Genomic DNA, 17,519 nt, shown 5'->3' on the forward strand with positions numbered 1-17,519 from the left:
ATTTAACATGGGCTTTCTCTAATAGACTGGAAGCTCTCTGAGGACAGTACTGTGTCTGTATTGCTACAAGTACACATATGGCCTGGCATATAATAGGCTCATAGTAATGTTTGTTGTGACTAAGTTGGTGTGAGCCTGAAGTCCACACTGTTTCATCGTGTCACATCCGGGTAAAGTGAAGGTGGAGATGACAATGGGAGGGACAGAGGCCAGGATGTTGGGTGTGCCCAGAGAGAAGTCTCTTTGGGCCTTAGCTCTGGACGCCCTAGTGTTCAGCCGTCCCGTCTCTCAGCCTTCCTTGTTTCCGTCCAAACATCAGAGAAGAGAAGGGCCTCGTTGACCCTAAAGGCTTATTCTCTTCCTGGGTGAGCTTATCCACTCCTGCAGTCTCCTGCACCACCCATGTGCTTTCCTAGGACTTTCTTGTCTCAGCTCAGACCCCTGGAACTGAGCTCCTGGCCTGCATATCCACCTTTCGCAGCCACCCCACCTTGGATGTTCCATTGAAAGCCATCTTGGTCCTTCTCAGTTATTCCCCCTCTAAGGCTGGTTTCTCCCTTGGGGCTCTTGTAGGATCTCAGTCCCCCACCATGTGTGAGTTGACATGTCTCTCCTTCTAGTTTGGAAGCTCCTTTTTTCTCTTTTTTAACTCTTTATTGAACTTGTTACAATATTGCTTCTGTTTTATGTTTTGGTGTTTTGGCCTCGAGGCATGTGGGATCTTAGCTCCCCAGCCAGGGATCGGACCTGCACCTCCTGCATTGGAAGGCGAAGGCTTCAGCACTGGACCGCCAGGGACGTCCCTAGCTTGGAAGGCAGCGAGCTGCCTAGTGTGCTTTATCCCCAGCACTGGGCACAGAGCTTGGCACATGGATTTGCTCATTAAGTGTGTGTTACATGAGCAAGCCAACATAGAGGGAGGGAGGTCTGGGATGAAGGTTTGAGCACCCTTTCCATTTTCCTAGGGAGAAAGAAGTGAAGGTGTGTGTGCTGGGTGCCAGCACGTACCTCCCTTCGTTTCTGAGGGCTGGGTGGCCGTGATGGTGGTGTCACATGCTCAGTAAAGGCTTATATTTTAATTTGGAAAGGACTTTAGAAACTTAAAGTGCTTTGCCTAAGTGCTGACTGCTATTAGTGTCTCCTTTTTATTAGGAAAAAGGACATGATTTTTCTCTTTCATCTTCAGGCCTGTCCAACTTCTGAGAGTCAAACTTAGCAAAATGCCTGCCCCTCACTGAGGACTAGTTACATGCCAAGTTCAAAGCTTTGGACTTGAAACACAAAATTCTGCTTTGCAGACTGGTTTCTGACACCCCTGAGGGGATTAGTCCTGACAGCTCAGTATCAGGAAGGGGGTGGGAGAGACAGGGTCATTTGACATAGTTCAGGCTGCAGTCCCAAGCCCCTCCCTTCTCCATATAGGCCTGGGTGAGAGGACATAAGAACTTGGACCATCTGGGGGGATGGGAGAACGGCTCCAGTGGTTATCAGAAATCCACTTGTCACGCGGTAGTCAGGGCCAAACTTCTGAGGGAGAATTGGGGAGGAATGGCCCCAAGAAGAATTGGATCTGTTCAGCTCAGGGATGATAGGATTGAGAGGCAGAGACATCACAGCTGCTGGACTTGGTGATGTTAAGAGCTGCCAACACAAAGGGCTAGGTCAAGGGAGGGATTATGTGTAGCAATAGTAGGAGGAATTCTGGTCTAGGAGGCCATGAGGCAGGAACTTGCCTTGTGCCCTACAAGCACCTTTGAGGGCCTTGCTGGTTTGAAGGAAAGGTAACAAACACCCCTCCACATGGAGAAGATTTGGCGCTGCAATGGCAGGAGGTCTGGCAGGCCCAGCTGCCTTGTTGTTGGCCCTCTCTGTGTGGCCTTTGCCCCAGGCTCTTTCCTGAGCAGCCACAAGACAGACAGCACCCTGGTCTCAGTCTGGCCTATGTCTGCCAGCCCCAGATACTGAAGGCTGTGCCCATGGCTGAGGTACTGGGAGGTGGGAGCTCTGGCCCATCTTGCTAGTGCCCTGCAGTTCCCATCTCCTAATCGGGCCCTAATCTGGGGGAGCTAGGGCGGGGGTGGGGTGGGGGGAGTACCTTGAGCCTTCTGCCTTAACTGAATTTCCATACCTCCTGTTGTTAATTATAGAGATGTAATAATGCGATTAGTGCACGATTAAAAAAAATCCCTGATATGATTACCATGGATTTAATATCACATGATATATCATTATATCATTATGCAGTGACAGATGTAATTGAAATACACTTATTGGAGCCGGGGGTGGTGTTTCATTCAATCCCCAGCACTCCGGGGAGGAAAGGGCTGGCTCAAAAGAAGCAATGGGAGAAGAAATTGTAATGAAAACAAAGAAAACCCACAATGTAGCCCTCACTCTGGGCAGCTGGCTCAGACTGACCTGCTGCCTTGACTCTGTGGCCGTGCACGTGGAGCCCCAGCCAGGCCAGCCTCCTCTGTGGAGGCTTAGGCGGCACGGCTGAGGATCCTGCTCCTTGTCTGGTTCTCTCCCCAGAAACCTCAGTGTCCCCAAGTCCACTGTGACTCAGCAGTGAAGCAAGGGCTCTGGGAACATGATGAAGATTGCTCTACCCAAAAATAGACTCAGGACCCAAGGGACCAAACTGCGCTGGCAGCTGTCTTCCAAATGTTGTGGGCCCTGGACCTGTGGCACAGCCCCTGCCTTTGCTGTGGTGATGGTCCCACGCACTAGAGGCAGCTGTCCTGTTGTAGGCAGTGAGCAGGAAGGTTAAGTACACAGAGAAAATAACGATTCCACTCAAGCACTGTTGATGGACAGAGGCGGCAGCAGCTCTGGTGCCCCTGAAGTATGTTGGAAGCCAGGGAACACTGTGAACATGGAGAACTACCAGCTGGAGGTAGAAAGGATGGGTTTGTGTCACCTGATAGGAGTGTCCGTCCTTTTGCTGCTGTAGCCGTGCTGGCCAGGTCTCCGCTGGCCCGAGGAATGGAGTCAAGACCACCCATAAGACCAAAGAGCTCAGAAAAGGAGAAGGGAGACAGGGACAGTCTTCCCTTCTTTCCTAACCCAGGCACCTGAGCCCCCAGTTCCAAGGATGGCTGGGGGTCGGGTGGGATTGCTGTTCCGCTGGGCAGGATCAACAGTGGTTCCTGAAGGAGGCTGAATAGGACTGGCAGGAGCAGCAACTCTGAAAACCAGGCCTTTCTGCCTGGCGGGATTATATCCAGAGAGGTGCTTTCTTGCCCTTCCCTCAAAGGAGGCCGTTCAGAGAGAGCAGATACAGCCCCACCCAGCATCATGGGGCTGTAAACAAATCTAATAATACAGATGCTATTCAGAGTCTGGGTGGGTTTAAGGAAGGGACAAGTCAGGAAAGGCCTGGTGTGATGGAAGATACTTTTGAATTGAGTGTTGAAAGAAGAGTATGTGTTCATTAGGGGAAAAAAGTGGGAGAAGGCAGAGGGCATCCTGGGTAGGCTGAAGGAATTGCTCAAGTAGAGTCTTGGGGGCATGAAACAGCAATCTCAGGACTTGGTGAGAGGTAAGGAAGAAGAAGGAAGCAAGGCTGGCCCCCACATTTCTGGTAGACCAGGTAGATGGTAAGGGTTTTCACTGGGATTTGGGAGCCCAGGAGAAGGAGCACTTTGGAGAGGAGATGTTGAAACTGGTTTTAAACCTACTGAGAATGAAGTGCCTGGGTGGAATCCAGGTGGAAGTGCCAGGTAGGCAATAGAATATATATGTTTGACACTCAAGTAGTGGCAAAAAATATCAATTTGCAAGTTGGAGAGGTCGAAGACCAGGGAGTTGAAGAAATCACCCAGGGAGAGTGGTAGAGCACAGACCAAAACAGGAAGGGAACATGCATAAGCCCACACATGACCAGATGAATGAGACTCTACAGGAGACTGTGAGGAAGACGTCAGAGAGAGGGGAAAACTCAAAGAGTAGGGTGTTGAGAAAAATCAAAGGAGAAGGATTTCAAAGATGTGAAGCAGGCTGCAGGGTGGCAAAGGCAGCAAGAGCCTGAAACTGTCCATAGACGTGGGCAGCATGGTGAGAACTGTTGACCTTCGCCAGAGCTAAGTGACATGATAAGGCTGGCAACCAGACTGCAGGGGTTAAGGGGTGTTGGGGAGGTGAGTGGAGACAGCCTTGAGAAGTTTGGTTGTTAACAGGAGAACAGGCAGTAGCTGGATCAGGATGTGGAATGAATGGAAGACTTTAAAAATAATTATCTAATACTTATATAAATTTCAAAGAGCCAGGCATCGTTTTAAGCACTGTGCATGCAATAACTCATTCACATCAACTCTATGGGGTAGGAACTGTTTTTACCCCCATTTTACAAAAAGGGAACTAAGACACAAAAAGTTATGTAAAGATGATAGAGATTCAAGCATATGCTTGAATGCTAATGGAAAGGAGCCAGCAGAAATGAGGAGGTTCAGAATTTAGAAAGAAAGGGGATACTAGATGAAACAGGGCCTGAGGAGGTGGAAAAAGAGTGAGATGTACAGCACAAGTGTGGGCTTGCCCTTAGACTGGACGTGAGGTGTCTCTTCCATTAGAACAGCATTGGTGCACGAGCAGGTGGGGAAGGATACAGATGCATTTGTATATGAAGGGCATGCAGTTGGAAGAATTCTGCCTAGCAGCTTTTATTTTCTTTGTGAAAGTAGGAGGGGAGTAGGGTGGTGGGATACCATTGAGGGTTGCTAAGATAGTGATCTTGGATCTATAGTGGCCACTTTCTATACAGAACAGTGACTTCTTTCCAGGATCACTGAGCTCAAGTGCAAGTGTGGTGAAACAGAGTCATGTTGGGGTTTCTTAGGGAAGTTCAAGATTGGGCTGGTTGGGGCTTCCCTGGTGGCGCAGTGGTTGAGAGTCCGCCTGCCGATGCAGGGGACGCGGGTTCGTGCCCCAGTCTGGGAGGATCCCACATGCCGCAGAGCGGCTTGGCCCGTGAGCCATGGCTGCTGGGCCTGTGCATCCGGAGCCTGTGCTCCGCGACGGGAGAGGCCACAGCAGTGAGAGGCCCGCGTACCGCAAAAAAAAAAAAAAACAAAAAACAAACAAACAAAAAGATTGGGCTGGTTGAAGTCATAGATTCAAGAGGTCCAGGTTTGGTAGAAAAGGGCTAGAAGGGGATTGACAGATGAGGAAAAAAAGCAAGAGTAGAGGGAGAGAGGGTTCAAAAGCTGGAAGGACAGAGGCTGCGATCAGAGTGGAATCTGTCTTTGTATGATTCCAGAAGGAGAGCAGTGCTGGGTAATAAGGCCCCGGGTGTGGCCCCAGGGAGAGATGGCTGAAATTGGTAGAGGAGAAGGTCATTAGAGCACAGCGAGCTGAGAAATCAAGAGGCTAGATTCATGAGTGGGTTTATCCTGTAGATACTGAAGTTACCCAGAGTGATGATGATTTAGAATGAGGTCCCAGAGGGAGAGGAAGAATTGTCTAGAAGCAGCCAGAAAGAGGAAGTTGAAAGTATTGCCACAACATATCCAGAAGTGAGTAGGCATTAGTTTTCCAGAACTGCTGCATAACTTATCACCCAAAACTTAGTGACTTAAAACGACCACGGCTGTTTTATTATCTCTCATGGTTTCTATGAGTCAGGAATTCAGGAAAGGCTCAGTTAGGTAGTTCTGGCCCAGGTTCTCTCATGTATTTGTGGTCAGTGACTGGAGCTGGCACAGTGTGTGGGTGGAGCAGCTGGGGGCTGGCTGAGCATCTCTCTTTCTTCACCTAGTCTCATGGCTTCTCCATGTGGTCTCTCCTTGTGGGCTAGTTTGGGCTTCCTCCCAGCATGGCTGCCTTGGAGCAGTCTTACCACTTACAAGCAGCTCAGGGCTCCAGGGAAAATGTTCCAGCGAGTGAGGAGGAAGCTTCCTCAGCATTTCTGAAATAGCCTTGAAATCACATAGCATTACTTCTGCATTACTATTTTGGTTGAAATAGTAAAAAAAAAAAAAAGCCCACCCCATTTCAAAGGGAGAGGTATAGACTCCCCCCTTCCTTTTTATGATTTTTTAAAATTAATTAATTAATTTATTATTTATTTTTGGTTGCATTGGGTCTTTGTTGCAGTGCGCAGGCTTCTCATTGCAGTGGCTTCTCTTGTTGTGGAGCATGGGCTCTAGGTGCACGGGCTTCAGTAGTTGTGGCACATGGACTCAGTAGTTGTGGCTCGTGGGCTCTAGAGCGCAGGCTCAGTAGTTGTGGCGCACGGGCTTAGTTGCTCCACGGCATGTGGGATCTTCCCAGACCAGGGCTTGAACCCGTGTCCCCTGCATTGGCAGGCGGATTCTTAACCACTGCGCCACTAGGGAAGCCCTAGACTCCCCCTCTTGATGGCAGGTTTATCAGAGTCATATTGCAGGAAGAGCATATGTGAGATGGAAGATAATGTTATGACAGTCACTGGAAAATACAGTCTGCCATGATCGGTGTTAAACTGAACCTGGAAAAGGGAGAGGGACCAGCATTCTCAAAGGCAATCTGCATTTTGGGTGATGGCACCAAGAATATTTGGAGGTGGCAGGTGGCAGTGGGAGTGGGTGTTCCTGAGTGACCTCAGGTATACCGGGGAGAAAGAACTATTATCCCATCTTACAGTACAGGAAGTTGAGGCTCAGAGAGGTTTAATAACTCATCCAAAGTTATGGTGCTAATAATTGGCAGAATTGGGAACCAACGCCTGAGCCTGAACACACTGCCTTTCCATGAGGCCTGGGCTGCTGGGAACACCATCCTCATGTATATTTGTTGCCTTGGTACTTGGTTCACCAACTGTAAATGTGTTGGCCAGTTAAAGAAAAGGTTAGGTAGTAGTTATGTCTGTCAGACTCTCTCTCCCCCCATCCTCCAGAGTATCACCTCTGTATCTTTGCCTGTTGGGTGTTTATGGGAAAGCCAGGTGATTTGATTTGGTTCCGCCTCTTGGGAAATGGCCCTTCAGCCTTAGGCCCACAGGGTGACCTCGTGGGGAGGATGGATGGGTCAGATGTGCTGCTGTCAGCTTGCAGGCTCTGGGTTTTCTGGAAGTTGCAGAGCAGTTTGTGCTTCTCTTTGCGGTCTGAGCTGGGTTCTAGACCCAGCCACTGCCCCTGCCCACTCTGTGTCAACCCAACTCTCAGGGCCCTGGTAAGGTAGCAAATGGGTGGGCAGAGACGCCCTAGCAGCTGTCGATGCCTCTTCTTTCCTCTTTGAAGGATCTGATGCTGCTGCCGATGAGGGCTACTTCATCTGTTAAACCCAATACACTTGTCGCAGCTGCTAAGCCCCTGTAAGCCGCCGGGCGCAGTGTTTGTGATGGGACTGACAGTGCATGGAGGAGGCTGATTATACACGATTCCATTTCGCGGGCCCAGCAATGTAATTTCACAGGGCGATCAGCGTTTGCATGTAATAGCAGGCTGTGCTGAGGTGTCAGAATATTAAAGGCGCTAATGGCAAAGCTCCCTGTTACACAGGGGGCCACCCGCCGCGCCTACAGCAGGGCTGCGCGGCAGGCCCGTCGCAGATGGCTGGCCACTAAGCTAATGGGGCAGCAGCCAAGGCGGGCAGAGCCGCGAGAGGGGAGAGCCAGCCGGGAACAGCTCGGCACCTGCTTCCCTGCGCATGGAAATTACAGCAGCCCAGGGGAAGGAAAGTGTGCGTGCCTGCCTGGCACAGGGCTGGGGTGGGTGGTTTGGGAGGCCCAGCATCTTTCACCCCGCCTCTACCTGCCCTGGATAGGACTCCTCCGTCATCCTTCCACCTGCCCCACCCTCTGGCCGGGAAGCCACAGATGGGCACGTTGGGCCCTGGTAGCTTAGAAAGGTGCAGCTAGAGAAGTGGCACCCAGAGAATTTGGAACCAGCATGGGAAAGGGGCCCAGGCACAGGCTTTAGCTCTTAAATTTCTGCCCAACACTGAGCAGGGTCAAAAAGCTTTTGAGTGCCTTACCCCACACCCCAAAGGCTGGCAGAAGAGAGGGAGGGAGTGGGGATAGGAAGTAGGTGGGAGAAAGGGGGTAGACAATATTAGGGCCCCTTGACTGATGACAATGGCCAGTGTTGCACAGAGCTGGGAGGCAGCCCTCAAGATATTTTCTCCTTCCACCCATGTTGGCTGCCCCAGCCACACCCCAGCCTTTGCCTGTTCTCATCAAGCTTGCTCCTGTCATTCTCCTTTGTCCTTGCTGTGTCTTCTTCCTGGTGCCTCCAGTACCACTTCCTCCAGGAAGCTCTCCTAGCCATCTCCAACCCCTCATGGGCCTGTCTTTCTCCATTGTGCTTGTGGGCAACCCACAGGGGACAGCCTCCCCAGTCCTCCTGCTCTGATGGCTCTCTGGTCCCAGCCTTGACTTCTCAGCCAGAATCTCTGAGATATAGCCCACATCACCTTGCCCTGAGCTGGACTCCTGGGAAGGCTCTGCTAAGATTCACAGATGGATGTAATCTCTTAGGGAGGATGCCTGAAGGGAGTAGGGAATAGAAGGATGGGCTGAGTCATCTGAGGGAGAGTTTGGTGGGTGTGTGTACTCGTGCTCGATGGTGTATATATCTGGGGTGGGGGGGAGTAGGGGAAGGACTTTCGAAGTGAGTGCTGGGGGTGGTGGGCATGTGGGTACAGGCTCACAGGGGCAGCAGGTGCAAGATCCAGACCACACATTGATAGGAGCACAGATTGTGAAAGGACCCTGTGTTCTCTGGGTGGCTCTCTGCTGGCTGTGCCTGAGGGGTACCTGGGATGGCAGGAGTTGAGGGGAGCTTGTGGGGCTGTGCCCTGGTACTGTGCCTGGGGGGGTTCCACGAGGCAGGTGGTCACTTCTGAAGGTTCAGCTCTGCAGAGGTGCATGGCAGTACCTGGAGGAGATATGCCAGGGTTCTCAGCAGGGGCAGCAGTGGGGGAGCCCAGGCTGAAGGAGAGCAGTTTTAATTAACCGTTTTTAATATCATTTTGGACTTTGGCTGGTATGTGAAGGCCCCGCTGGAAGCAGCATTTGTAAAAATTAAACCCCTCTTATTAGGAGCTTGGCAGACCCATGTGCACGTGCCTGCCTCTCCCGCCGCCTGTGCCCCCCTGAGGAAGTGCTGGATGAGGCCATGTCACAGCAGCAATTGGTTATCACGCCTTATCTGGGAATACGAAACTGTGTGGCCGTGGTGGAGACGCCAATTCATCTCGCCCCGGCTCTGACAAGCTAGACTGCCCTTCCTGAAAGGCATTCGTCAGGCGGGACTGGGCTACCGCCTTGCCTGGTACCCCTGTTTTCCCCCCGTGGGTCTCGGCTTGCCCTGGACCAGCCAGGCCCAGTCTGGCCCTCCTGGGCTCTGCTGCCCTCCACCCCGCTTCCGCACATCCCCATCTGCAGAAGATCTTGGGGGGTCATAATTATAATAATAATCTAATCATGGTGACGCGTCGGGGCAAGCGCCTAATGTTATCTGAAGTGGTCTTCCCGCTTAGCTGCGATAAGACTCAGGATGACGTGCAGATAGCGCTGAGCTGCCCTGTCCCCGAGCCGCAAGCGGAGCAGAGGGGCCTCCGCAGCCCTGCCGCCCGCCCGCCGCTTTAAGCCGGGAAGCGGCAGCACCTGCTAATGCAAGTGTTTAATATTTGATGGGCTGGGATAAAGCAGGATCACCTTCGAATTGAATTGAGTGTCAGCCGAGAATCTATTACTGAAATTCGGGTGTGATTTGACAGCAAAGTAGACGATGTTATTCTTCACTAGTTACTGCAATCTTCTCCCCGACATCACTTAAATATTTTTTTCTTTGCTTGAGTAAACACACATTATCCTTCTTTTTTTCCCCCTTCCTTCCCTTTTTTCCTTTTTAGAGGGGAAAAAAACCCATCCAGCTCGCCTTCTCCAGGCTGATAGAGTAGATTGTTATTTCTTTATTTGTCCTATTAAATGGAATTTTTGATCGTTTAATCCGCCCTTTGTAAGTGATTTTAAAGTACTTGAAAGACAGCCCGCCACTGCTCTCTGGCCCACTGCGCTCCAGCCGCGGCCCTGACCACGCTCAGCAGCTCCTCCAGCTGTGCACCGCCCACTGGCCGTTCTCCTTGCTGCCTGTGTCCCAGCTCTGCCCTGGCTCCAAGCCAGCGTCCTCTCCCCTGTCCTTGAGCCTCACGCTCAGCCCCCGATTTGTGGGTACAGCTGTGGCCTGGGGAAGGGTGGGAGGGTTGGCTGGGAAGTTGGGCTGTGGCTGGTACCTCTGTGGTCAAGGAAAGTGGCTTTGGAGGGGGCTGAGGTTGAAGTACACTGGCTCCTAGCCTCCCAGTGCCCAAGGGGCTGAGGCTTGGTTCCTGCAGCTGGGAAGGAAGGGTACTAGACCTCTGCCCAGCCCCTTGGTCCTGGCACAGCCTGTGTGTCCAGCCTCCTGTCTTCTGTTTTTGACCCCCGTGCTGGATACTCTTCCACTGGGAGGCAGTCTATAGTGGGATGGAGACCTCCTGGGCCCAGTGGTGGGCGGGGGCTCTGCAGTGCCTGCCTGACCATGGCTAGCAGTCACCTTAGTTCCACCAGTGGGCTCACCATCCAACTTCTGGAAACTCACCCAAGCTTCATTCCCACTGACCACTGTCCCACACACTGTCACCTTCCTGCCACTGGGGGGACAGCCTGGTGTTTGGGGACTTCTAAGGTGAGGAGATGGGCAATGTTTGAAGAGTCAGCTAGCCTCGCAAGCCCACTGGTAGAAGCCTGGGACTTGCTAGTAGGCTGAACAGGAATTAAATCCCTGTTGGGCCACTTAATAGCATTCTAACCCTTATAAGTCTCTTCTTGGCCTCAGTTTCCTCATCTGTGACATCTGGTCATCGAGCCTGTAAGGGATGTAAGAGAAGGTGCTGTCCCTGGCCTGACGTGTGCCCTGCCCCCGCCCACCGTGGAGGTGGGTGGCGGCCAGGGGACAGAGGGGGACAATGGAGTGCTGGGGGCCTGAGTAGATCGATACCCCCAGCACTTCCTTCCCCAACCCCAGGAAAACAATTAAGTACAGATCGATGGGTGGCTGCTTTGAATATGCATAAGTGAGCACTTGACCTTCAGCAAGATCTGCTCCCCACCACACACACACACACACACACACACACACACACACACACACACACACACACACACACACACACACACACACTCTTCACGTGCTCCCCTCACAGCTGCCTGAGTCGGCCAGGTGACCTTACCCCTCCTCAGCTGAGCCCCCATGTGGCACTCAGCTCCGCAGTCTGGCCTGCCTCCAGGTCAAAAGCAACTTGACCACAGGCAGGTAGTTGGCCCCCTCGTCTCTGGCTTCAGTTTTCCTGTCTGTGGAGTGAAGTCTGGATATATTGGTCTCCAAGTCCCTTCCAACAGTAGTCTCTGTGACCAGTAATGCTGTGGGGAAGGGGCCCAGCAGAGGGCCAGAGACTCTGGAAAGGGGGGGCATGGGTTGAAGGGGATGCCCTATGAGAGGAGGGGTCCTGATCAGGAGAATCTTAGTAAATGGGAGCTCCAGAAAGGAGCCTGGTGAGGGGCACCCCGTGGGAGCCAGGGGCCTCTGATGGGGAGACGCCCAGGAGAAAGGGAGCTGTGGAGAAGGAAGGGGTTTTCTGGAGGGGGCCCTGGTGGAAAGAGGACCCAGCAAGGGGACTCCCATGAAGTGGCATGATGAGAGTAAGCCCTTGCTGGGAAGACATGGGGGGCTGGGGGTGTTGGTGAGTGATGGGATTGGGTCAGGGGTCAGGACCTCTGGTAACCACTCTTGCCTCCTGTCTTCCAGGCTTACAGCTTCGCCATGGGCTGCTGGCCCAAGAATGGACTTCTAGACATGAACAAGGGCCTCAGCCTGCAACACATAGGCCGGCCCCACAGCGGCATTGGTCAGTCCCTCCACATATCCCCCTGGCAACTCGGTCCGTCCCCTGCCCACATGCCCCAGTCCCCTGGCACACAGAGGGGTTCCGTGGCTCATTCAGTGCTCCAGCAGGGTGCTCTCCATAGCTGGGGGGAGCAGGGAAGGGGGGTGGAGTGAGGGGAGAGTGGAATCTGACCATTGGAAAGGATCTCTCAAAACAACATTCAAGAGGAGGCTGGGGTCTGGGCTTTGGGTGGGTCACAGGTGGCCTTGGATTCAGGCCAAGGGATCCTGCCCTTGGCTGCATCTCTGGTGGGTGATGTCCTCAGAGGGGTGGGCACATGTCAGCTAACCCACCCCCCGTGGAGCTAGAGAAGGCTGTTTAATATTGTTTCAAGTCTGTGGCCACTAAACTGGGCGATCAATGGGAGTTAAGGAGATGAATTATTTAAACCTCACCAGCTTTTAATTAGTCAGGGTCCTTCTGACCGATGGCTCTGTCCACAGGGTATTGAACTCCCCCGTAGGAGCAGCAGCCTCCATTGAGCGGTGCCTGGGTTGGGAGGAGCCACTTGGGGTACCAGATGGGGGTGTACCCTCAGGGGGGATTCCTGCATGGGAGGGGGCTGGTTCTAGGCATTGGAGGCTCTGCTAGCTTCTTATATATATCATTGTGGATATGTGTCTGTGAGTGTATGTGTGTGTGAATGGCACCTTCAGCTGCATGTCTCTGTGTGTTTGTCTAGGGGTTTATATGTGTCCATGTATGTGTATCTTTTTGAGGGATACGTGTATGTGTGTATGTGTAACAGTGTATCTATATACATTTTCCTGGGGGCATCTGTCTGTGTATGGAAGCAACCATCAGCCTGTATGTGTATCCATCAGAAAGTGTGTTTGTTCATTTCTGTGTATCTTATTTTGTGTGTGCATCTGCACACATGTGCATACAAATGCTTTCAAGCAGGGTACTTGACAGGCATAGGCTTTGTTCCAAGTGGGGAGGAGCAGGGGTGTCCCTGGGTGGTGCTACGACATTATCATAACCTGTGTACCTTTGGGAGGTATGAGGGGGAGGGGACTGGCAAGATAACACCGAAAGGGTCCAGTCACCTGCTACAGACTGGCCCCTAATCCTGTCCGCAGACATCACAGGTGCCTAGTGGGGCTGGGCATGCTGAGTGGATGTTCCTGTCCTCGGGGAGCTCACATCCTGGGAGGAGACAGAGACTGAACTGGGCAGTTGCCACCCAGGGTACTCAGGGTCGTGATAGAAACACCTGGGCTGCCCCAAGGGAGGTTTCCCCTGTCCTCAGTTGCCAAGTGGCTTCTACTTCTTCATTTACATTTCACTGACTTCAGGGACACCCCATATCATTCTTATTGGCCCCCAAGGCTCTCCTGGGGTCCAGGGGGGAAGAGAAAGTGGTCAACGGGCCTGGGGAATTGGGAGTACCCCACAACCACTGCTGTTCCCTCCCACAGGAGTTATTTCGTACAGCCTAGAGGAGACCCCAAACCTAGCAAGCTGATAGGCCTTGGAGGTCAGCAGGAAGTTTCCTAGAGAAGATGAGACTTGGGTCAGGGGATGCCTGAAGGATGAATAGGAGTTTGCTAGGTAGGCAGATGGGGGAAGCGTTTTCCACTTTGGGGAAACTGTGTGTACAAAAGCCCAAGGGCAGGAGGAAGCCTGACATGCTAAGAGGGTAATTTTGGATGTCTGCAAGTAGTTTGCCATGACTGGAGTGGGACATTTGGGTTAGGAAACGGCTAGAAATTAAACGGGGAACAAGCCAGCCTTGAATGCCAGGTTAGAGGGCGTGGCTTTTTGTGAGGTTTTGAGGAGACAGGAAGTCCGTGAGTGAGATAAGGACAGGATCAGAGCTCAGATCCAGAATCAGTGAGGCAGTTGGTGCTGTACGCACTAGTTCTAAGTAGGTGCTCAACAAATGCTATGGTAGATGAGTGGACAGTTAGTGAGTGAGTGGATGAATCAGTGCAAGCGTGACGGGAAAGGGAGGGACCGGAGAACCAAGGCCACTGAGAAGACTTGCACTGGCCCAGGGAAGGAGGAGCTGCCAGAAACTGAGTCTGCCTGGTGGGAGGGGCTGGCAGGACTGGGTTAATGCACCCCACGCAACCTTGAGTTGGGTGCCCTGCTTCTGTGTATCTGTCCTGGGGGTGTTTGTGAGAGGAAGGGGTTCCTTGTTCCCACTTTCTGCTGCCTCCTGGGACTCATTGATGTCGTTCTTGTTGGTTCACCCATGTTGACTCTGGGTTGGACCCCTGAAGTATTCCCTCTTTCTTCAGAGAAGAAGGTTTTTCCATCTGGGTGGGCCCCAGGGGACAGCCCAAGGCTATGGGTGACAATAAAGTCAGGGCTTTGGAGCCAGAAGCAGTTCAGGCCCTGTGACCTTAGACAAGGGCCAATGCTACCTGCCTCTCGGGGCTGTTGGGAAAGCTCAGCAAGGTCCCCTGTGTGAAGGGCCTGTGCGGTCTGAGCACACAGTGGCTGATCAAGGAGCTGCCTCCTCTGTCGCTCTGCCCATGCCAGGGTCTCCCCAGGGCACTGGGGGCTCCTGGCACTTGGTCCTTGTATCTGTGAATGAAGAGGGCTGCCCTGCCAGCTCCTGGCTGGCTCTGAGGTGTGGGTGAGGGTGCTTGGAAGGGGGGGAGGATGCAGGGCATTAATTGGGCTGGGAGAGGCGGGGAGGGGAGGTGCGGGTTTTGAGCGGTGAGGTTAATGGCCCTCGCGCCAAAGAGACAGCTTTAATGAGCTTCAGCTGACGGTGCCCTGAGTTACTGTGCGTGCTAAAAGGGTCGCGCTGTAAGAGTTTGATGTGGACTGTTTCCCAGCCCTGGGGTCAGGGGTCAGCTCCTGTCACTGGCCATTCAGGCTGGTCCTCAGTGACATGGTGCTAATTAACTGTGTGAGGAGCTGCCAGCCCGAAGTGGGGAGTGGTATGTATCTTGCTGGGAGGTGAGGCAGCACTAGTGATGCTGGGTAAGGGCTCTGCAGATCCCACAGCCTGGCCCTCTCCAGGAGCTGCTGGCTTCTCCCACAATGCTGTGGGGGGCAGTGGCGGGGTGTGCAGATCACCGATGACCCTGGGCCCTGGAGGGATCTTCTGAGTCTCCTTCTAAGGTATGTGTGGCAGGGGAAGCCCGTGGGGCCTACCTGGCGGGGACTCCTGCTGAGCATTGGGGTGGAGGAGGTGCTGACAGAGTAAGGGGGCAGGCGTGCTGGAGGCGTGGGCTGACGGGCAGGGCAGGGGCCTAGGCTGTGGAAGGGAGGGGCCCACTGGGATCGGTGCGCCCGGCTGAGCTGTTTGAGGGGGAGCCGTAGGGTGTTTGGATAGAGGAGTGACCTGGTCAGAGTTGGGTTCCAGTCAGCGCCATCTGAGAGTATGTATAGGGAGGACTAGTGAGGAGAAATCGCAGAAGGGGAGGCCACGGGCGTCGGGGTGGGGGTGTATGTAATAAGGCATGCGGGAGGTGGTGGTTAGTTCAGGGCCGGCAGTGGCCATGGGGAGGGAGGTGGTGGACGTCTGCCTTGCACCTACTGTGTGTCAGGAGCTGTGGTAGGTGCTGAACGTGCATTGGGAGATGACAGCCACAGGGCCCTGCCCCCACCCAGCTCACAGGTACAGTCGCCAGGATGGGGTGAGGGGTTGGCCCTGGGGACTGAGGAAGAGGTAGGGTTCCAGGATGGAGCTCTGGGCAGAGAGGGGGCTCGGAGGCTGTCCCAGTGGGCTCGTGGTCGGGGAGGGACGCCTCCTCCTGGGGGGTGGATTTGCCCTTGGGAGCCTGGTGAGCAGGGTGGCATGGAGCAGGTTGTAGGTGAGGGGACTGCACATTTGTAGGACTGCTGACTGGCTGGGTCAGCGGGCTCCGTCAGCGCTCTTGGCTCGGGCAGCTTCCGAGGCAGGGCGGCCTCCAGAGGGGACTGCTGAGTGGGCCTTCTTTCGCTTCAGCAAGTGGTCAGCACAGCACTCACATTATCCGGGGCGCTAATTTAATTTTCACACTCTCATGAAGGCAGGCATTATCGTTCCCATTTTACAGATTGGGAGGCTCAGGCTTAGTTAAGTGACTTGCTTGAGGTCACACAGGCAGTTGAACTGAGGAGCCAGGATTCAAACCCAGGTCCACCTGAGCACAAAGCCTGTGTTCTCACCGCCGTGCTGAGCTAGGAGCACCTTTTTGGTCTTGGGCTTTGTGCTGCCAACAGAGATGGTGAGGAAGAAAACAAGCTCACATTCTCCCTTTCCCTCAGTGTCGTGTAAAACACACAGGTCTTGACAGTCTTCGGTAGCAGCAGCTGAGGAAGAAAGGGGCGGGGGCATCTCCACCCTTCACCCTGCTACAGTCGCCCTTGGAGCCGGGGCCCTAACACTTGGCTTCCGGCCTCCTCCTGACCCCGACAGTTAGTTCTGCACTGTGATTTCTGTTGGCTCTCCACCTCGTGGCCCAGGAAAATCCTGCCCATATTCCAGGGGCCCCCTCCTCTGGGGATCTTGCCTGGCCCTCCCACTGTGAGCGTGCAGAATACATCCCGGGACCCCAGTTATAGGTGATGATCAGGCCCTACGTACTTGACCTCTCTAAGAGCGGGGCCTGTGCCTCCTTCCCTTCTTTCTTTTTGGAAGTCTGCACGGGAAATGTCAGATTTCCCCTGTTGTTGGGACACAGAGGCCCCACAGACTGCTGGTGTCACAGGTAGGGAGAACAGTCGGAACCTTCCCTGGTGCCCAGCTGGGTGGTCTTGCCCTGGCCGCTTACCCTCTCTGCGCAGGGACTGGGGGTCCCAAAGGCTCCAGGTGAGACGGGATGGCCCGACACCAGGTGGGCTCTCTCAGAAGCTTGCTGCCCAGCACAGTTTGGCAAGAGAGCGGGCCGGCAGGTGGCAGGTGGGGCCTGGCCCTGGGGGGCAGTGCTGGCCTGTGGGCTCCCCTGAAGGAGTGGGGTGTCTATCAGAGTCCAGTCAGAGCACATTAGCTCTGTGACACGGATCTCATTAGCGCCCGTGAGAGGTGTCACTGCAGGAGAATCGTTGGTTCAGGGAGATGCTTGTACCAAAAGGAAGAAAGGACAGTGACAGCCTTTTCTCTGCCGCCTCCGCTGCCACGCTCCCTGGGCTGCCCGCCCTCCTCCTCGTGGGGGGGTGGGGTGCTGGCTAATGAGCTCGTCTGCAGTACAGCTCTGCCTTTCCCTCCTTGAAGTTCCCCGGTCCCTCTGAAGACCTCGGCCCGGGATTAGCACACACCAAACGCCAGCCCCCCTCTTGCCCAGCAGGGAGTTCCTTCTGATCACCTGCTCCTGCTGCTGTGGGCGAGGGAAAGAGGTGGGGTGAAGACAGAGCCACTGGGGGGCACCCTTGGAAGGCTCAAGCCCCTCTGCCTCCCTTGACAGAGTGACCATGCCCACCTCTCTGCAGTGGGCTCTTCCCAGAATTCCCATCTTCTCCTCCCCTCCCCTCCCCCATGACATCTCCTGCCCAGGCAGCGTCCCCATCCCTGTGGTGAACCCTCCTCCCAGGGGGAGAATGTGGGGACTCTGGCCAAGGGTCCAGCAGGTAGGATGTAGACCCGATCTGACCTTGGGCTTCCTGGCTGAGCTAGGGGGCTTCAGAATCAGCCAGAGCCCAGCCTGGGCTTTGGATGACCTGAGGGTGGTGAA

General features: G+C 53.9%; 1 protein-coding gene across 9 annotated transcripts in view; it reads left to right on the forward strand.

The window, feature by feature from the left end:
• Positions 1 to 17,519, forward strand: part of ERI3 (ERI1 exoribonuclease family member 3) — a 130,369-nt gene that overhangs the window by 92,224 nt on the left and 20,626 nt on the right. For 8 of the 9 annotated variants that reach the window (XR_016387461.1, XM_089894412.1, XM_089894420.1 and 5 more), the window contains one exon: positions 11,766 to 11,865. The exons of the other annotated variant lie outside the window; for it this stretch is intronic. Coding sequence is in view for 7 of the 8 variants with exons in the window: in XM_089894412.1 (XP_089750538.1) it covers positions 11,766 to 11,865 (100 nt within the window). In the remaining variant the exon portion in view is untranslated. The remainder of the gene's footprint in view (positions 1 to 11,765; positions 11,866 to 17,519) is intronic. 9 annotated transcript variants of the gene reach the window in all.

This window comes from Delphinapterus leucas, chromosome 1, assembly GCF_059928025.1.
Source record: "Delphinapterus leucas isolate spDelLeu-1000000601 "Yukka" chromosome 1, BTC_Dleu_Yukka2, whole genome shotgun sequence".
NCBI lineage: Eukaryota > Metazoa > Chordata > Mammalia > Artiodactyla > Monodontidae > Delphinapterus > Delphinapterus leucas.